A 22,478-nucleotide genomic window follows, 5' to 3' on the forward strand; every position below is an offset into this window, starting at 1 on the left:
ACTCAGATTTTGGGTCGCGACCTAGAATGTTTAAGTACCCCTGCCCTAAAACTAGTTCACAGACCGCAAGGGTAGGCGGTGCGAGATGCAGTGTGAATTCGTGCGCTATTCAAGGCACAGAATTAGCTCGGAAATCAACATTAATAACAATATTTTGAGCGGATTTATTCAACCCGAAAATTTTCTTCGCGCCTGGCGCGTGATTTGTTGCTTTCACTTTAGTACCATCCCCTCCGACAAAACAGTATAGGTTAATGAGCCTTATTCACAATTTTGAATGAATGGTCGCTTGAGGCCGTTGGTATGTTTTAGTCTTAAGATTTGAAACCTCCTGCAGCGAGATTGTCTGAGGCTCGAAAACACGCCTGGGACGCAAACTGTATTGTCAGAGATCGGCGGTGATACAATGTTGGTCCCCAAAACATAGTCGTTTGGGCGAAACCTTCCATATCTGTACCTCCGGGCACCGAAATGACCTGACCCGAATACCTCTGGCCCTGCTATCTTAGCCCCGCAGTACAAATGCAAGCCCAGAGAAAAATAATGCGTAGTGTGAAGAAATGCTAATTTGGAATCACGTACGTCTCAGGAAGGGAAATTTTTCCTGGACAGGGGGTAAGAGCGATAGAAAGGTAAGGGACACTGTCCTAGGGTGAAATATCGGATAAAAATTGAATCAAGTTACAATTTTGAGCAATGTAGTGGCGTTACACGCCGTTATAGCTTCATGTCGCATTCCTTTTTTCAGCGGGTGCAAATGTGCGTTAAGCCCCACTTGCCTGATTTTCTGAAGACTGGAGTCATTTTCTCAAAATACGGAAACGACACGACTCGGGTCAATTTGTGCATTGACTCGACTCATTGGGCATGACTCGAACCAAGTCAAATGACTCGAGACTCAGGAGGCCAAGACCGATATTTCATTGTAATTTCGAAGAATAGTAAAGTAACCGCACTATTGGAATTCCGTCTATCGGTACCGGTACTTGAAAATGCGACCAGAAACTGCAAAAAGTCAGGAAAATTAGCATATTATAGATGGGAACTATACGATATCACCAAACAGAGTTACGGAAGGTGGATTTAACAAGACTTTAACAAGAAACTGAGCAGTCAACACTCAACACAATGACTTGAACTAGACCTTCTGCTCGCCGACTTGGACTTGACTCGGTGGTAAATTGAAAATGACTCGAGTCAAAACTAGAAAAGTGAGATTGACTTGTGACTCGGTTACAACCCTCCTGATTCCTCAAGTCCCCACCCAGTGCTTCCGAACCAGCTAAGTTATTTCAGGTGGATGGCGAACCATCTCTAATTGTTAAATTTCTTTTCAATATGCCAAAGAAGACTACTTTTGGTTGTTACGGAATATCTGCAATCTCTTCATTGTTATAGGTATAAATGAAAAACTTTTGAAATACTTTTACATACTTTTACATACACATTTTAGGTATTTCTGGCTATTCACCGAGTATGAATGCTAGCCAATCAAACCTAAACCTGATCTGTTAATATCCAATACACAAGCTCGACTTTCACATTATTAGTAACTTGCATTAGTATATTCTATTTTTTGATTTCTTCTCCCATCAATTTGTTTTTCACTTTTAATGACATCTCATAGTGGGTTGCACAATAAAACTGGCATTAAAAGTGGATTGTGAACTGAAAAGGGTTGGAAACAGGTATATCTATATATCACTGGTTGGGAAGCACAGCCCCAACCCACTGCATCCCAAACACACAAAAAGTATGTCACTAATCACATATGTTGCATCACGTTTTAAAGATCCAGCAATGTTGATTATATTCGCGCGAACTGTGAAGTAAAAAAAATGTGCATCATGAAGAATTAGTCAATTGCATAATTAAATAGTAGCACCGGAACTGTTCACGATAAAGAAATATAAGCAAAATGAACAGTACCATCAGCGCAGCGTCGGTAACATAACTATGTTAAAAGCACCAAATAAAAATGATTCATAATAATCAAATGGGAATTATTGTCAGAAATCAAGCGCTCTCGAAATAATCGGGATCAAGGCGAGAATTAATTATCGAAAGGCAACATGTTGAAATGCATTTACAGAAATAATTTCAGACAGTGACCTCAAAACGCAACAAAAATTAAACGTAATTTTCTCTAAAGAAATACAGCACCGCAAAAGACAAGCGTTAACCATCAAATTTCACACCGAAAATATGTTGTACATTATATGTACGGTTTAAGAACCATCGCATGGCAGTTAAAAGCGAACAGTATTCTGTGGTAGTATGTCATGGTTGGTACTTGACACAAAGAATCCGTTCCTAACGCTTATCCACTTACGCTTGCACTGGGAGGCGCAAAATCTTACCGTATACCACAATAGCAGAGGTGAACAAAGTACTCATCATATGGTACTCAAGTCTAATTATAAGTAATGATTTCCGAGAAAGTAAAAAGTAAGTATTCCAGGCCTAGTTTTGCCAAAAAACTGAAACTCATGTAGAAATGGGAGTAGTCTAAAACCATAACCTATTGAGTAAGTACTCCAAGTATGCAAAACTACTCGAGGACTCCGGAAGAGTGGAGTACTCAGTTACTGACCGCCTCTGGTCACGTCGCAAAGCTATCCCGCCGACTGCTCACAGTATGCGACACAAGTCTCGAAGTCGGATGACATCATAATTCAACCGTGCCGCTGCTTTCGCTGGAGCTACGTTTTAACGGTCCACGCTTCAATTCAACTTCGACGTACGACGGGTTCGATAGATTAGTACTTGGCGGTTCGTCATCTATTGCGAGGTCTCGTTTTTCCCTGACACCCGTGAAGCCGGGAGTGGATATGATCGTCTCAGCGTAATTGGGATTTTCCATTCTTGTGCTAGCGGGAGTGTTTTGATAGTGCGGCTCACCGGCAGACCCCGGTTCTTTGTTTGTTGACGCTATATTGCGAATAAGAAATTAGAATGATAACAATACGTACGCGGTTCTCAATCGCCGCCAAATATATTAGAAGTTTATATCTTAGGGATACCATACCAGGGTTGTAATGAATCGAGTCACGATTTTCTGATGACTCGACTTGACTCGAGTTATTTTTTCAAAATACGGAAACGTATTGACTCGACTTGGACTCGAGTCATTGCGCATGACTCGAACCAAGTCATATGACTTGGAACTCAGATGGCCAAGATCAACATTTCATTGTGTTTTCGAAGAATAGTAAAGTAAAGTACTGGCACTTGAAAATTCGACCAGAAACTGCTAAAAGTGAGTAAAATTAGTTTATTATAAATGCGAACCATTCGATAATACCAAACAGAGTTATAAAAAGTGGGTTTAACAAGACTTTGACTCGAAACTGAGCCATCAATACCATGACTCGGACTCGACCCTCTGCTCGCTGACTTGGACTTGACTCGAGTCAAAACTATAAAAGCGAGATGGATTTGTGACTCGGAGACTTGTGACTTGGCCACAACCCTGTACCATACGTCCTCCTTTTTCACGAAAATGGAAAAGTCCTCCAAGGTCCTCCGCCTAAATGTCCTCCTTTTTGGCTATTCGTCCTCCTTCAGGCCTACAGCCTCTACAGCTAGGCTAATGGACAGGGTCAACTGAAAATCGGCATAGCATACAAAAGAAATAATGCGGACGTTAGAGTGGGTCATTTGGGTGGCCAATCAAAGTGTTGACCTTTTTTTTTCTAGTCAACACCACACAAGTAACGCAAAAAAGCGAGTAATTCGGGAGACGATCAAAGTCATGACCTATTACGATTTTCATTTTCAGTCAACACCAAAGATATATCTTAAAAAAGTGGGTAATGCGGGAGTCGAGACAAAGTGATGACAAGATTTCCAGTAATCATTTCAAAATCAACTTTTATGATTTTGTAATACCGTAGTATCAAAATATGGTAACCCTATTATATCTCAATTCTAAAATACAAGAAGTTGGACGATCGTCGATAAATTAAAGAAATAAAACGTCAAATTTTAAATTGATTAAGAAGTTTCGAACGTATTTTTCTGCATAGTGTCATAATAGAGTGTTTATGGTGTACGTTGGTCGTCCGTCACAATGGTGCATGTGTTGTATGAAACTGTTAGCTACATGTGAAAGCTACAGATACTTTAAACAAATCTTGTAAACCGAGAGTGCAATCAAGCGACACTTGGTTATGGCAAACACCAAGTGTGTAACTTTGTACTGCTTCTGGATGCTGCGAAACGTCCAATTGAGGATGAAATGTTTCAACGTTGGTATCGAAGCATCGAAACTATAAATCTCGTTGATCATATAACTCTAAGTGGAAGGTACTCAAAAACACTATCTCCCGCTACTCGATTAAAATTTATGCGTACTCCATTAAATTTGAGTACTCAAATCAGGGTTGTAACCAAGTCACAAGGTTCCGAGTCATAAGCCAATCTCACTTTTATGGTTTTGACTCGAGTCAAGTTGAGTCGTTTTCAATACAGCATCGAGTCAAGTCCGAGTCCAAGTCAGTGAGTTCAATCCGGTTCAACCCACTTTTCTCAACTCTACCCGAGTGATATAAAATGGCTCGCATTCATAATATCGTAATTTTCGTCAGTCCTAACAGTTTCTGGCCCTATTTTCCAAGTATCAGGACTGATTGACGAAATACCAATAATGCGGTGACTTTGCCAAATCAATGTTCCCCGTGACCACTGGTGATCTTAAACTGTGTTCCACGTGAAACTCAATTTATGCACGTCAGGGATCACTCGTACGTCGAATTGATGCATTCTAAAAGTCAGTTAGTTTTGTGTGCGCAGTAAGCAGTAAAAACACGCAATCTTACCGGAGTCTCGATTAACGTCATTGCTCGATTTTGCGTTATTGCCAGCCTTCACCGTGTCCGACATCGGAGAAGGCGGTACCAGGCAAGTGCCTTTACCGTCGAGACCGTTGTTCTCAGTCTTTTGCGGATTTTTCATATCACTCGACGTCACGTAACGGTTTTTCGTGTGGTCGTCAGGTGCGTTCGAAGCTTTGACGGGGATTGAAACCACTTTCCCGGGCACCGATCTCGGCGTTCTTCCGCTTGAGACAGGCAGGAGATAACCGCCTTCGTCCTGCAGTAAGCGTAGCATAAAGAAAACGAATCTACGATGAAAACTGCGCAATACTCTACCTGTAGTTCATGAGAGGGCGGTTGCGACACTGTGAAATGAAAAATTTATTATTTTAATCACATATTTCCATCCAACAAGTATGACTGGTTCGATTCCGAAATGTGTATCAAGCGTAAAGAAGAGTATTCAATTATCACTTATAATGAATTCACACCAGTATGAGATACTTAAAAAGTTCAAAACACGTAAATTTGGGGCGATCACAAATCAAATAATGCCTGTTACACTATATCAACGATAGTTTGGTATTTTTCAACCATAAATTTTTCATTAGCGCTTTGCGACAATGCTGTTGTTCGATCATTTCACGGAACGGTCGCAGCCTTGCGCCTCATATTTTGGATGGTTTCAAGGCTCCCACGGTATGGAAAACGCAGCAAAACTGGAATTTGAGTAAAAAACATATGAAGTAACTTGTAGTGGCAAGGTTTGTATAATTTCAGTACACGAGACACTCGAGTTAGCAGGCAGACAAGTCTCCATGCTCTTAGGGGGGACATGAACCATCAACGATTGAAAACTACTGTTCTATTTCAAAGTTACAATAGCCAGCAATGGCTCAAATAGGATATACGACTGCTTTAAGTCATACGCAAAAACTATTGTCAATTTGACCTCAAACTCAGATACAAGTATATAAATGAGCAACACAATCTTTATACTGATGCAAAATATAAAATCAAGGGAAACTAGTATACCTGAGAGGAATACATCCGAATCTCCGGTGGTTCTACTTTCGGACGTGCGCAGAAGCGAAGGATATGGATGGACGTCGAAGTTAACGTAAGTGACATCCAGTCCTGCAAAGGAAACTCGCTGCCAGTGGCTTTTCGTGGTACTATACAGAATACATCGTGAAAGAGAACTAGAGTATCGTTGGTACTTTTTAAATTTCATTGTTGATTTTGTTGATTACCATGCCAATGGAACACATCAGTTCTAAGGGATTCTATATCAAAGTACACCTACTGAGAAGGTGCGGCCTATCGGGGACAAATAAGCAGTCTTCTGTGCCGCAACAACTTTCAGAATTGGCTAACAGCGATCCAAATACGCATAACTTAAAAACTATATTGCGTGATTGTGATTCAATTTCTGTATCGTCAATTCCACATAAGAATTCCAATAATAAAAAGAATACAAATCTATCCAAAATTAATTTCCTATTTCACAAATTTGAGAAGTGATTTGGATTTCAGATTTTTGCCGGTATGCTTTAGGATTCCCATATGTTTGTTTGCTGGTGGAAATAATGACTGAGCTCCTACAATATTTTATCACCGCCTTATCAAACATAGCCGGTACAGCTTCATCTCTTTGGAATTTATGAGCGGGTGAAATTTTACTGCACAGCAGCACAGGTGCGGTGAATAGCATATATTGCATAGATCACGAATATTTTTTTCATTTACATACTGATATAGGCTATAGATGTATCTAAACATGTGAATCGCCATTGAGCAATAACGCAATTCATTAGATTTCTGAAATACAGGTACCGGTAAAAATCAGACAATTCAAGTATTACAACAGAGGTTGATCTTACAAAATCTACTTGAAAGGCTATATTCTCATATATATTTGGTTAGAATTGACTTGCATCCATTGTTAAGTGATATATGAATATGTGTATCTAGAAGCCATTGACCTTTCATTATACATTTAGGCATAGGTCATGCTATTTATAAACATACTGCTTCATTTAGGTGGTGTTTAACCCTTGGATCTCCAACAAAGCACAAAATCAACACTGGTACCATCCGTACCAATATAAAAGGTATAAACCAAATACACTTCAAATATCATAATTATTGATATCAGATAGAAATCGAATTTGGCTAAGAAAAACCATTTCTATTACCTGGATAATGGATTCCGTGGCTGTTTTTATAAATATCATTAACCATGTCCGTAAGATGATCAAAGTTTGGTCGCTTTTCAGGCAACGGGTTCCAGCATTGCAGCATGACGCTGTAGAGCTCGTCGGGGCAAAATTCGGGCTGTTTCAGACGTCGACCATCCAGTAGATATCTGAAAACAGATTGATATCCTACCGGTGTGTCGCTACAGTTAGAGAGTCAGGCAAATCCTTGCATTATCACCAAAAAGACAATGGAGATAATCGAGACTAATTTAAAATGTATAAGCCAACCTTTTCAGAGCCAGTTTTGTCTATTCTTGGCATGGAAGGATTCTTGTGGGCTATGTTTGAAATTGGGAAATGCGTTTATTTTGCAATTTGCGACCATTCGTGACAATGCGGTATTCAAGAAGATTTTGTTACATATAGACACTGGCTTTTTTCCTTGGCCTTATCAAATTTAATAGGGTTTTGACTGGGTGCCTTCAGCCACCTCAGGAGCCCACCGGACAATTTCAGGGCCTATTTGGTGTTTGTATTTCAGGTTGCATGCCCCGCACAAGGTCGTCTTGGTCAGCATATTTTGTGAGTTTTGATCCTTTTTCCCAGTATTATAAGGTAGGAATTTGCCGGCACAACCTACTCATGGCACACATGCCAGATTTACAACGTCCCCAACCCACGATAAGGGTGTAGACTAACATTACAATACACTATAAATCCTTGATAAACATAATAAAAGTGTAAAATGATATCCAAAGAGTGAGACTTGAATGCCAAGAACATTAATATTAAAATACGATAACCATCTCAAAACGCATTCCCGATCCCGAATAGGCCGACAAATATTTTTTAAACGATAGTACGGTACACAATAACATGCTGGCGTGTCGGTCTGTTGACAATATTACAACAATCCACATACGAGTAATACAAAAAGATATCCGATAATTCTGCTTTGAAATCAACAGCCTTGAACCAAAGGACAAAGACCCAAAGCTCCAGATTTCATAAGTACTCGAGCGGATAGGAGAAAAGGGTGACGTACTTGAATAAATATTTTCTGATCTACAGAAGCCCGATGACATCATTGTGTTCCATTGAATATAAGTGTAGCTTATGTATGTATCTCAAATACACAATGCAGAAAAATACAGCTTACTCCAACACGTCGAAAGCAGCCACGTCTGGATACGGCGTCACGCCCCTGGTGAGCAGTTCCCACACGAGTATACCGAAAGACCACACGTCCGTGCTTGTGTTGAATTTTTGTTGCTGTAAGCTCTCCAGTGCCATCCACTTAACGGGCATCTTGCCGCCGCTCTCCTGCGGCTTGTAGTATTCCTTGTGATAAATTTCGCGGGCCAGGCCGAAATCTGCAACCTGTGACAAGCCGTAATTTGTAAATCTTCGGCTAAATGCGGCAGAGATCAATCCACTCGAGGTAATGTCCTATTCAACAGATGAATGGATAAGTGGGGCGCTCAAGACTACTCAAAAAGATTCCATGGGATAATTGAATTTAGAACTCTATTGGACAATTTCAAGCATTAGCTAGCGTAGTTGTAGACCTTTGTCATCGCTAACTAATTGGAAACTGATTCTTTGTCAGGCATGCCTTCGAGTCATGTATTATCATCACCAAAATGTGTCATTGTTGAGTGTAAGATCACACAAGGTTGACGTGTAGGCGGAGAAAATAATGTTACGCCGAAAGTGGAGTAGATGGTTAGATAGTTTTAGTTTCGGCCATGGTATGTTTCTATAGGACTATCGCGTTTAACAACCACTGTTTATGGATTTTTATACTTGCACAGAGTGTTCGCCTTTGGAAAAATACATACGATGTATGTCATGTAGGAAAGCCAATTTTGATCAAATAAAGAGTCATCGCAATACAATTACGTTGAGTGTTGTAACCAGTCATTGATATCCCGAAAATCGTGATCAACAAAACTGTCAAGAAAACGGTAAAATGTGGTAGGCCTACATCGACTGCACATCGTACAAAATCAAAACTATTTTGAGATTACGTCGCATAGTTTGTGCCGATACTAGAATCTCAAATCGATCGGCGATCAGACAGCTGAAAATAACCCTCGAAGCCTGTCATTATCTCCAGACGGATCAAAATGATGAAAAATAAATAAACGAAAGACTGCCAATCCATAAAACAGAGGCAGTCACGGGAGGTGGTCAAAATAGTCAGTGTTGCTACTCAAGGAGAAGTGGAAGAAACCACGCAAGTTTACACCAAATTACAGGTAGAAGAAGCATTTTAGAGACATGTCAATACTACATGAAGTTGAAGTAGAAAAGCGATGCAAACATATCCAAAAACTATTTTCTATGTTACAAAACTCAAAGTGTAAAAAATAAGCTTCTTTGCCCCCCAAAATGTTTAAAAGTAGAAGTAGATGTAGCCTTAACAACGTAAGCTCGCGAGTACGTTGTACCAGGGCCGGCCAAAATCGAGTACCTAAAAGTGGTTCGGTTCGAGTATTACTCACTATGACGTCACAAAAGTATGAACAACGTAGTAATTTCAGATATGTACCTTTTACGCGACTGCAACGAATATAATACACAATACAGAATACCGATTATTTGGTATTTTTTCAACCACACTTATTCCATTAGACCAGTGGTTCTTGACCTTTAGTAACTCGCGGTGAACACTTACACTTTTCTGTAAGCAGTCGCGGCACAACCCCAAATTCTCATTGAGTTGTAAAAGCAGATATCTACCAAAACACACAACTAACTTGACATCTAATAGATTACTGTTGCAGAAAATGAACTGTGCATCAATCAACTCTTAAGGAAACGGAGTGTATAATTTCAGTACCTGAAAATATCAAATCTCACAACTCAAGTCGAATCATTAGTATTAATACTCAATTCAGATTCGAGTTCTGAAAACATTGTGCCCAGCACTATGCATGCAGTACAAGTTGTCAAAACCTACAAATTAAGTACGTTACAGACCACCTTTGGTATCCACCGACGCGTCATGTCAAGTCATACATCCTCACAGCAGTCATAAAGCCAACCAATCTGCCAATGAACGTGATAGATAGATACCTTCACGGTGAAGTTTTCGTCGAGCATGCAGTTCCGCGCGGCCAAATCCCGATGCACGAATCCCCTACCCGCCAGATACTTCATTCCCTTGCATGCCTGCAGCCCGAACCCGATAAGGTCTTTCACAGTCGGCCTGTCGATTGATGGATCACGTCACAGACGCAGGTAACAAATATTTCGCCATCACCTCCGTCGTAAGCAAATAATACGGGATAATGGATGAGAGAGAAAATCGTCAGGCGTTCAAATTTGTTAAAAATTCCATGTATTAACGATAAACAAAACACAATTTGTATGCCAAGAAGGTTTTGGGGTATTACATGGTGTCGAATCCAAAGGAGGATTTGGTTTTTACGAATTACATCAACGCTTTTATAAAACGCAACTCAACATAGGGGTTGCGACCCCAATGGGTTCGTTCGCCTATTCTATAGGGGCTGCAAAGACGAAAATTAACCACCAATGACTATTACAAGAATGCCAAGTAACCTGATGCTATCGGCGGCTTATTTCTGAAAATTTTGGTTCATTTTTTAAAATATAAAAAACCTTTGAGGAATGTGAACCCGGCGAACAAGGTATCTTTTAATCAAAACGTCATTTTAAAGCGTCATCTATAACGTAAGGTGAGTGTCTGGCCATCACTATGAAGATTACAGTGTCGGGACTATAGAAATCAATAGGACAGGAATTTCTCCTTGCAGGAAAACTACAAGTGACCAGTAGTGCTATGTGTTAACAGAATACATACACTATACACACACACGTTCGGTGTGCCCCAATAACTTATAGACAATTATCTGTATTTTACATGACACAGAATTTCGTGTAAATTGGGGTCGGGCATCACTTTCAAAAGGCAACCACACGTAACATTGACACTGTTGAAAGATCTTGGGCTCTTGAAAAAAAGTTATCATTCATTGGCCACAAAACTATCGGCGATCCTCACTTGTTGTCTGGATTTCGAACGAAAGTTAGCAGGTCGCCATGCTTCATAAACGGGAGCACGACTAACGGTGAGAAGTCCTCCTCCATCATAACGCCTATCAACGTCAGAACGTGCTCGTCTTTGAAGTCTTTCATCAATAGAGCTGGAAGGAAAAGCGGCGGTTTTAGCGAGTCCAGATGCGAATTTAGGAGAAACGTTGGTTCCAAGTAATCGAGATCACTCACATAAACAACGCAGAAAGAAACATTGAAATTTTGCTTGTTTTGGTTTCTACATGGCGTCTGTAGTTTTACCTTAGTCTGTCGTTGCTATTATTGTACTGCATACTTCAAGGTTTATTGCAGCCATAGTTAAAATGCAAATTTCATGGTCTGTCACTGTGATTACCATCTTGCTTTACTTTTGAATCTGCTTGAAACCCGTTAGTGTACCATTGATAACTCTCGAAAGTCTTCGAGTTTAAATATATGCTGTGATGAAGACGTGAAGTAACTCTAGAAGTGACAATACCCCTACAGACCTTACCGTTTGCGGACAATATTACGATGAATTATAACGAATAGTACCAGCAGAACAATTCGCAAACATTGTCCTGGAACGTGATCAACTACCAAGATCGGGCTTTCGTGATACCTCATGCTTGTCGTGAGAAATATAAATCAGGAGTGTTACGTGGTTAATCCTCTCGTGTTTGTGTGAAATATACTAAATGCGTTGGTCTAAAATGATAATCAAATATGTGATTAGTTCAATCAACACAGTATGTCATGGCCTACATTAGCTATTTTCAACTCTGACCAAGAATTAGCCAAGAGGCAGCCAACCCGTGGCCCGCGAGAAGGTTTTGAGTGGTCTGCGGGTTAATTTCGAAATTAGTTATATTATCAGAAAATATAATAACAAAACCAAGTAACCAAAATTTGATTAGCCTGACCGTGAAATTTGGGATTTTGATGACAAAAATATCAGTTCCGACGCATTAGCGTAGCCAGTCACAGTTTTCGTAGATCGTCGTATATGACCATGACCAATGACCAAAAAGTACAATATTTCGCAGATTAGGCACTTTGGCTGAAAAGGCCACCCCTGAATTAGCCTCAAACAAGAACGGCGCACTTAACTATCAGGCAACATAAGGTTGAATAAATTAGGGCAAGGATACGATTGATATACGAAATTTCAGAATAGCAATATGGTTACATGATTTCATGTCTCTATAATAAAATCTATCTCAAACGGACATGTGCCAAGATGATAGGCTATAGATACAACATACGATTACCAGTGACACGAAGATATCTATAACATTACACAACGTTTTTTAGCCTATAACCGTTAACTGTATTTCACAAATGTCACCAATCTCCCAATCGTTGGCCAAACACTAGCAAAATTGAATCAGTGACAGCAATCGTGATAAAACACATTTCCAATCACCATCTTGTACAATATAAACATTGTTTTAGTGATCACAGTGATATTTGTGCTAGATCAACCAGGTAGTATCATGCGTAACGTACCGATAAATCAATATTACCTTCTCTCAAAAATAGCTCTATGGAATGAATGTCTTCTATCCTTGACATTGTCTTTATGGCTACTTTGGCGCCTTCCATTTCATTATCCTCGGCAAAGTAAATCCCATGAAATACGATCCCGAAATTTCCCTTCCCTATGGTAACACAAGTTATTATAACACACTAATTAGAAAATACCTGTTCTATAAAGACTACATTGTTTCGTAGCTTAAATGGGTTGAAATAAACATGATGAAGCCTGTCATACAATGGTAATGAAGTCAGTTTGTAATGTATGGTTTGTGAAATAGAGCATATTGGTATAAAGAATACGGCAAAATGAGCTCATGATAATGTCAAAGGCTATGAGATGCCAGTATCAGTGTAACAACTCGTAAGCCCATAATTATAATAATGATATGTTCTCATTGATATAATTCTGATCTAGACACAGTAGTCTACAACTGATTTGTGATACAGTACCTAAATACAGCTCATACAACAACTTCTGTTGTATGGATAGCAGCAGTTTTAGTGAGGACTTCAGCAATGACCATCACATCAAATGCCTTGAATCATTACCAAGTGTTATGTTCGAATTTTGTGGTGAAAACAAATGGTTGTTTGTAAAATTCTCATAGCAGTAGCAGATTCTTGATCAAGGTTTCTAAGAGCCAAGGAAAAGCCACCCAAATACCATAAAATAAATAACTCATCCTTACTCTTCAATATATTAGCCTACTACAAAGCGAAAATACATACTTTTCGTAATGGTGCAAAAAACCAGTCGAAAGATGACCATCTACCAAGTTTCAACAGTTGAGATTTAACTGACCAATTGCAATACATTCTGTTCAGTGTTTAAATGTATTGAGTGTCTGGCATCACTTGAACATAGGTTCAAGTTAACCAAGAGTAATAGTTTTGGAATTTATACCGAGTCACCATATAATGTAATATCCAGTAAGGGTGATACAAGGACACAGCATGTCATGTAGTGCATCCTTTTTTGGTATGACATGGATAGCTATCAGGCATCAGGGATTTGTGATGGATACGATTAAAATGACGAACCGATTACATCGTCCTTGTCATATTTGAGTTGCTTTTCGTCAATTAAAAGCGGAGACATCTCTTCCATCAATTCCTTCGGCAGTCTTTGTATAATGAGCTGTCCCGGACTTAGGAGTGGCATTGTGTCGGGATTTTTTGCATGGCTGTAAAGGAAAGAGGAATTCCGATCAATAGGTACAATAATCGGGAATCATCTTATCAACACCAAATTGTAAACTGATTTAACATTTTAAAATGCAATTTACACACCTTTAAGAAATGATCCTTATGTCATACAGATAGCACAGTCTACTTTCGACTTATGTTACGTCACAATGCTACAAGTGTTGCAACAAAAAGTGGCGTAAAACTGAATTGAGACTGGTAATATGTGAAATTTGGAAAACTTTTCAAACAAAATTTGACGATATTCGACAGTACGATTTAACGACAATTAATGGTACGGTATATTAGAAACTAGCACATAGCAAAGTCACATTCCTTTCAAAAGAAAACCATTAGTCTAGATTGAGTTGCAGGCTGTAACAGAACTTTGCAATGCAGACACTTCAATAGAACCTCGCATAACAACAAATATATAGGCTAGGTCCTGCATAATATTATAATATCAAAATGATAGTACGGCAAAATTCTCATTAAATTATATACCGTAGTTCCGATTCTTTGTTTTGAGTTGCATACATTTCTACTAATTTCATTCTGGGTTGTAAGTTCCCTGCTCCGCAAACTTTATATAGGCCTACTGTGAAAAATTGCACAGGAAAATATCTGGGATATAACAAACCAGACGCAAAATTCGTGAGGAAAAATACCCGGGTGAATCGGTGTATCGAACTGAACTATCCGCTTGTTGCGTCTCCCTGGCCTGTCGGGCTTTCTTCCTTTTTCGTCGAACGAAGAGGAAAGTGCCACCCAGAAAGAGTGTCACAATAACCTAAGGGATAGGATACGATAATGTATGTTTGAAATTGTGACAAGCATGTCAGGACTGTTTGTTACTAACCCCGAGAATCGCGCCTACAGCAGCGCCTGTCATACCCTTGTTCAATTCTATCTCACCGGCTGGAGCTTCAAACTTAGTACCGAGTCTCACGATAACAGGTAAAACATTGCCTTGAGTTACACTTTCCAAGGCATATTTGTCCACTGCAAAGATTGTGAATAAATTCCAAGAATTTTTATCATACAGTTGAGTGTCAAACCTTTGCAAATGAGATAATCGCGTTCCACCAATAATGATTCGTTAGTGCATACATAAACTCCGATCACAACCTCATAATCGCAATGCGAGAACATATCTGCGACAGCTTTTTGGCAACGATCTTCTAACTCCTGACCTGAAAACATAGCATGTTAACTAATATACAATATGCATTGAAATCAGGCATACAGGCTATATCCCTGATTGAAATCAAAAATAGGAAATATATATTTAGTCACGAGTGGAAAGTCATTGAGTACCTCTCGATGAACATAATCCTCGTTTAAATCAGAAGAGAAAGGGAGATTGACGACGGCACAGAATTATTGAATTTAATTCTTAGAAGACTCACAAACTCGCAAGACCGATTAACGATTGCAATTTTTCTCAGTTTTCTGCGAATTTCACCGCAGCCAAGTGTCAAAAATGATAAATGAAATGGAATAAAATAAAAAAATTATCAGAACCTCATCTCCGGACATCGTAAAGGTAGAGCATTGAGGTAGACAGGAATGTAACGACCATGATCAAGTTTGCTATAGGTTATAGTTATGATAGGTAATGAAAAACGCATGCGATCCCATATCAATGTCATTGGTCAGCGACCAATAAACTCAATAACTCGGCTATTAGGTTCATAGATACAGTACCAACATCACAGCGTAAGTAATATATCGATAGTTTGTGTTGAGATTTTGCATGATTTTGAATTTTAACGCGTACCTTCGGTGATCACAGTGACAACATTGTTTTTCTCACTGGCTTGTGATCCTTTGATGATGGGATCCGTGTAAACTCTTATTCCTTTGCTTTCGACCGTTGTTCCATCGAGATGAATGTTGGCCTGTACTGGATTTGAATATAACCGTTTGATTTATGGTTGCAATTTCAGTATCAAGAGAACATGCATTCTGGGAGTCGTTTTTCTGTGGCCCTGCTGGTATGATTTTTCCTGTTTATTGCTAGGACTACAGTAAACACAACGACAATTCCACATACAACATACAATCTACTCACAGTAAGCAACCTTCTTTTCTTCTCCAAGTTCGTATGCCGATGTTATAAACTCCAAGTACTTGGTACCTTTGGGTCCCTTCACAATAGTACAAGGCAGCGTTGCTACGATCGTGTCATCCGATCGATTCCATGGTACCACTTGGACATACGGATCCTCCACATTTTCCAAATGTATACCTGGTATTCTGACATGAATACCACCACTGGAAATATATGTGTACAATGTGTAATCATATTTTTAAAAAAACAAACATGTTTTTACATATTAACAGATTACAAGTCTGGGTGGTGTTTGATCGAAAGACTTTATCTAGCTGTTTCAACTTTATTCTTTTCATTGACTACTATTTATCAGTAGCACTGGGCCGATGACTTATTGTCATTCGGTTCTTCCCGTGCGGGGGTTGCCACAGCGAATCAGTGATCCGTATTATAGATTCGACAACCTTTATGCCGAATCGCCTAACTAAATCAACCCAACCAATTGGAATGGATCCAGTTGAATAGATTTTTCTTGTCGGTGCCGGGTTTTAGGGTGACGGCAGCCAAAGCGATTTGAGCCTGGACCAGCAAATTGTGTGACCTGTGCTCTAGCCCTCTAGCAACGATAACAAATTTCGTAATATTACTTATGGGCTACATCGTGATACATCACTGGAGTCATTAAAAACAGTACATGACGAAAATATTCAGTTAAATACCTTTCAATACTTCTTAAAGCACCGCTTGCCATAATCAATTTGGGTTTAGCTCGTAACTCCAATCCACCAGGCAGATCAAGTTTCGCGTTGTCTATTTGCAACTGAACAGATCGCACAATCCTTGTACTCCCAGCATCTGCATCGCGCTTCATAATTCCCGAGAAATGCTGGTCCGATTTTGAAATGTTACATTTCATCGTGGTTTCATTCCGGAAATAAGCTTCGCAGGTAGAGTTACCGATAAGAGCCCTAGCGCTGGCGCCGATGTGCAAATTAGTACCCAATATCGTCAGCGCGATACCCCCTTCCATTGAACCTTTACGGGGGAAGAAGTCAACCACGGTGGGTTGTAGGAATGTGAAAAATCCGACCTCGACGGTAGTGTTGATGTCAAAACGGTCGTGACGAGACTGATTCGGCCAGCTGGGAGAAAATATGTGAACGGATATCGGGACTTTTAAGGGTGCAATGCGTTGCGTTAGCTTTTCCGTTGTGCATGTTAAGATGTTATAACTTTCCGCGTCAGAAACGGAACAATTCAAGTTTTCGCCAAGGGCAACGTTGCGATGAGCGGTATATTCTGGCATGGCGTGGCCGAGAGCACTGCCGCACATGGTGATCTTCGTACCACCCTCTAAGGGGCCGGTCCTAGGCTGAACGGAATGAATCACAGGCGAACACAAGCTGTCCGAGCAATCTGCGGAATCGCACTCTGCCGCCGGTAGACAACCTCTTTTTTTGCAAAATTCGCAATTTATAAACTTGTCTGTTACACAGCTGCCACAGTTTGGTATGACGTAACAAAAATCCTTGATATCAATGACGTTTAATGAAGATTCAGTCAAAGCATAGATGCTAGAATGATGGACATCAACAATTGATACTGACTGATTCCGATGCAGTGTTGTTCCGACTTGCGATGTTCCGTCTTGCTTGATCGGTTCAGGGTACATAATTTTGACATCTCCATTTTCAAAACCCAGTGTAATAACGGTATTTCCCTCGAATGTGGTCGCCGCCATGCTGACCGGGTCTGAGGCAAATTGCAAGGGTTGCTGGGCCTCTTTCAGTAAATTTTTTCTTATGAAATTTTTCTTGATATAAAACGGTGTCGCCTGTGAGCACGTAGATTTAGATTGTTCAACAAATGTTATGTCCTTGCAGTATCTTTTCGTTCCATTGTAAAAGAAATCCAGTCCCAATTCAAATTTGGGATTGTTGCTTCTCCCGCAATCTTCCATTTGCCGATTGAACTGGATATCAATATCTGACATATCGTAACTGCATACGGCAAAGTCGGACTGTGCTGAGTCTGAATCTCTCGCCAGCACAAACAGAGCCCTTCTACTGTGCATGTTCATTCTCATGATAAAATCATCAGATACATTGGTGAAGTACCCTGTTATTGGTTGTTGATATTTTTTCTTCCTCCATTTACACACCAGTTGCATCTCAGCATAGTTTTGGTACGTATAATCGTTCTCACACAATCTAATAATACGCATCTCCTGTTTAGTAGAGTCCAGCTTGTTCGGTTGACTCGATATAAAATATGAGAAGCCATTGTCAGAAAACGCAAACACATATCGAATTTTGTACATTCCAGCGAACCGTTCTGAAACTGTCACGCTCGATTCAACATGCTCTTGTGTGGCACTATTTGTGAAATTTGCGAGTAATTCGAATCTGTTTGTGGTTGCATTCCAAATTTTACTGGAAACGGATAGCTGCTTTTGATAATCGACGTCATCATCTAATGTGCGGGCAATATGAAGTATTGGAGTATTACCTTGATATGACAGGCTTGCTGCCGTTGTACCGTTTGTAGAAAATATATTGTCACTGTTTGAAATCAACTTCACATTCTTTGCAATATTGTCTAATTGATGTCGGACACAGCTCCACAAGTCCGTCTTTCCACAAGCAATAAGATAATCATTTCTTTCGTCAATAATTAGGAACTTTATCCTATTATCTCCACCTTTCCCGTATCGATAAACTTCGACGCTTGATAAATTTTTGGAGATTTTTGCAATCGCATCCACACCGCCAACATATATGTCACCATTTTTTCTACATAACTTCATGGAGTGCAGGTGTCCGATCTTGGTGAACAGATCCAGGCTCCTGTGTATCGTAACATTCAGGTCCTGTGCGTCTTCATGATGTGGGCATGTGATATCGGCACTTGTTGTAGAAATCACAATCGTATGAAGGATTAACAAAAGTAGCCCATTTGTGAAAGCCATCCATGAACCGTCAAGTCGATCTAGGACAGCTTGCTAGCAAAATGCCACTTTCTTGAAATGTAACAATATTTACTGGGCAATTCGTTTCTACAGTTGGTATATAGGCTACTAAAAGGAATTGGGAATGAGAAAGTAATGAAGATGAGTGGTATTGTTCTTTTCAATGTCTATACACGACTCTAATTACATCTACAGTAGATGAATACAATTCCATGATGATTGTTGCTGTGAAAATTGACTTTGCTTTGATTTATCAAGGCTATAAGAAAATTAGATACACAATATTGAATCATGTTGTTAGAGCAGTGGTTCCCAACCTGTGGTACGCGAAGGTCTTCCAGGTGGTACGCGAGTAGATTCTGTTTTTTTTTTCGACCGAATGGACTATTATTAGTTAAGGTGGGGTTGAACACGAAGATTTTTCCCCAATAAACTTCAGGCTTAGCGTGGCCTCCTCGTAATCGACTCTAGCTTTTCACGCTATTCCCCAGCTGCTAATTTTCCTTTCTACGTTGTAGTGCGATCAAGGATTTTCATTCGTGATGACTATCAAGTCGAAGAAACGAAACCGACCTGTTGCGCCCATGCCTGACTTTCGATGCGCTGTGAGCAAACATATGCCACGCATCGACCAGCTAGTGCAGTGGTTCTCAAACTGGGGGGGGGGGGAGGGGCGAAGCTGCGGCCAACTGAAATAAATGTTTGCGCTTCGTGCGCTTTACCTCCCATTCATTGTTTCTGCTCTATGTATAGTCCTAATTGAATATTCAAGAATTCTCTTATCAACTGTCATAACCTTCAATGCCATAAAGTTATTCGTTGGGATTGCTAGCATTCTGGTCGCATTTTGTGATCTGACGATAAGGCGGGCGAGAAATTTTTCACCATCATAAACGGGGGCGTGTCTAAAAAAGTTTGAGAACCGCTGGGCTAGTGGAAAATTAGCAAATGCAGCCATCGCATTAAAACAATTGACGCTTGTTGTTTGCTGTTATTTCATTATTATATTGTTTTTCTTGTGACTGGTGGTGAAAAAACACTTTCATGCATCCCATTAACGCTGGCTGATAATGCCTAGTTTGATAGTATTTACTATGACCCACCGCATACGTCAAATACGTCATTATGACGTCATAAACGATGGAAACATTTTTTACCTCCTTCAGCGCGCGTAACTTATGTGGTGGTACGCGAGCACTGCATAAAACCTCGAAATGGTACGTGGGTGAAAAAAGGTTGGGAACCACTGTGTTAGAGCATCAGAGAAAAAGTAATGTAAAACTGAGCTGATCAAAAAGAGTGTTTAGGACACGAGTAAACAATAAACAACCAATAGATAATAGTTAGCAAACTATAGCCATAACCAAGTTAATGCCTCATAGTTTACTCATCTTCAAGACATTACAGTACTGTAAAGGGGTACCCCATTTTCGTGAACAAAGCAGAACAATTTCCACTTCGAATTGAAGCGATTTTGGGGCAGGCTTAAACAAAATAGCAACAACAAACATTTCATTATCAAATTAACAATCTTAACAGTACGAATACAATACCCAAACTAAATTGATCTCTAAAAAGGGTATTTCCCTAATGGTGAAAAATAAATTCACGTCTGAACAAAACCCTAACAAGTGTGTACAGGGCACATCATTCGGTTAGAGCGGCCTTCAGTTAGTTCTGTCGACTGACAAATGACATATAGCATTGATTCTAAAACTAGTGGTATGCGAAGAGTTCAGTGATTTTTAATCCACCATTTTAGTCTTTAGTCAGCAGTGTGCCGTCCTTTGCAGTAGCTAAAACGACATTAAATATGCTATGTAAGAATTAATACAACTGTACACCTCTGAATTTCACTTTGACATTACTGCGTCACAGCAGATTCACGAATATGTTAACCACACAACTGGTGCATGATATTGGCGAACTATAGGCTATTCCAGTACCAGGGCTGACAAACTAATTCATCAGTACATATAGTAATTGGGACAAATTCATCACAATCGAATACGAAAGAGAATGTTTGAAACAGTGTGTGGTTTCTACAAAACCCTTTGTCCCTTCCAACTTGGCCACGATATCTAGCTTATTAATACGGCAAGCTGATTCGAGCCATGCAGAAAAAAGGAACCAGGATCAAAGTTATTTTAAGCCTGGCTGAAAGTAATGGTATACCCCTGGGACAAGCTTTTTTTCAAAGAAACCATTATATCACATTCAATTACAGTTTCTTGTTTTGGTGTTATGGGTTTGTTATCCCATGATGCCGGATGACGGGGTGACCCATGGTGTAGTGATAACCACAATAACTAATAACTAGGGGAAGTTTTTGCATCTTTTGCAACTTCTTTTTACAGCTTCCAGCCGCTTCCTAGATACTCAGAAGTTATGTAGTATGGTGTTTTAAACTGTTTGGAGGATCCTTATATTGCAACTTTTCTCCATTTTTTTCATGCAACTTTTTGTAACTTTTCCGATTTTTCATGAAAGTATTCGCAAGTTTTTTCGATTTTTCATTCAACTTTACTTTTTACTGGAAATATTTGGCACTATATGTAAATAGATCGCTTGATTATTTCACTGTCGTTTAAATTTGAGGTATTTTCTGATTCGACGTACATTCAGGCTAGACCGTCGAAAATTATATATTCACTGGGTCAATTTTTCAGGCTGTTGATTTTGTTGAAGTCGACAACACTCCGTTTTGCTACAGTGCCTTGGATACGGATCAGAGTATCTCATACCCTAATAATTTCAGGGAGCATCCAGACTGGAATCAGTGGTTGTTTTCGTCAATAAGTTGCGCGTGACAGAAGGGTTGCCTCCATAGAATAATCAAAGAATTAAATGAAAAGTTGCGCGTGACGTTTGCCACCAATTCCACTCTGGAGGAGCATGACCATAAATGCAACTTTCCACGGATTTGGCTGCAACAAAAACTTGCCCTACTAATAACTAACATTACCTTTGAGTAAAATAAGTATTTCGAGATCCATGTGGGATATACATGTGTACGCAGTGCAGCAAAAAACAAATGAGTATAACCCCAAGAAGTTTGAGATATACAGTTCAATTATAGCAACATCTAGATCTGCTGAGTAATCTTCCAGCCCGAAAACTGTCACTCTTTAAATTATATAGCTGATCGTTGTTCACCTACAAAACACCTGGTATTAGCCTTGAGTCTCTCTCACTAAGACACAGCTCAGAGACAGAGCTGAGTGAGGTTTTTATCCTCAGTTCTCAACCCCAGTCCACCTCCTCAGACACCAATGGATTTGCCACTCAGCTATGCCCGTTTGTTTACACTGTCACGGTTCATTAGAGACAATTCTTACATACTAGGTGGCGGAGAGGAGCAATGACCCAACGAGTTCGTTTTGAAGTAACACTTTAGCGCTGTGGTTCTCAAACTTTTGTCGATACGCCCCACTTTTTGACAGTTAAAAATCGCCCCCCCCCCACCCTTATCGTGATATCGCGAAATATTAAAGAGAGGAATCAAAATGCTAGCAATCCCAGTTTGATGGCATTAAAGCAGTGGTTCTTAAACTGGGGGGGGGGGGGGGGCGTGAAAGCATCTGAAGGGGGCGCGAAGCCACAGCTAATAGAAAAAAATCGCACTCCACGTGATTTACCTCCTGCTCATGGTGTTTAATTAGTATATT

At 39.8% G+C, this 22,478-nt stretch overlaps 1 protein-coding gene across 1 annotated transcript; it reads right to left on the bottom strand.

Moving 5' to 3' along the window:
- Window positions 1-1,784: 1,784 nt before the first annotated feature.
- On the bottom strand, window positions 1,785-21,565 carry LOC145451880 (hepatocyte growth factor receptor-like). The gene is made up of 16 exons (XM_080330099.1): window positions 16,562-21,565; window positions 15,861-16,063; window positions 15,567-15,692; window positions 14,845-14,979; window positions 14,646-14,788; window positions 14,455-14,576; window positions 13,643-13,785; window positions 12,589-12,723; window positions 11,052-11,193; window positions 10,100-10,232; window positions 8,178-8,398; window positions 7,016-7,185; window positions 5,853-5,954; window positions 5,154-5,182; window positions 4,821-5,094; window positions 1,785-2,931 (listed from the first exon to the last, which is right to left on the bottom strand). Exons 1-16 carry the CDS (start codon window positions 18,808-18,810, stop codon window positions 2,669-2,671), a joined length of 4,590 nt encoding a protein of 1,529 aa, XP_080186225.1. The 5' UTR covers window positions 18,811-21,565; the 3' UTR covers window positions 1,785-2,668.
- Window positions 21,566-22,478: the final 913 nt, after the last annotated feature.

This window comes from Botryllus schlosseri, chromosome 12 (assembly GCF_051294905.1).
Source record: "Botryllus schlosseri isolate E-star chromosome 12, Bs_hap1, whole genome shotgun sequence".
NCBI lineage: Eukaryota > Metazoa > Chordata > Ascidiacea > Stolidobranchia > Styelidae > Botryllus > Botryllus schlosseri.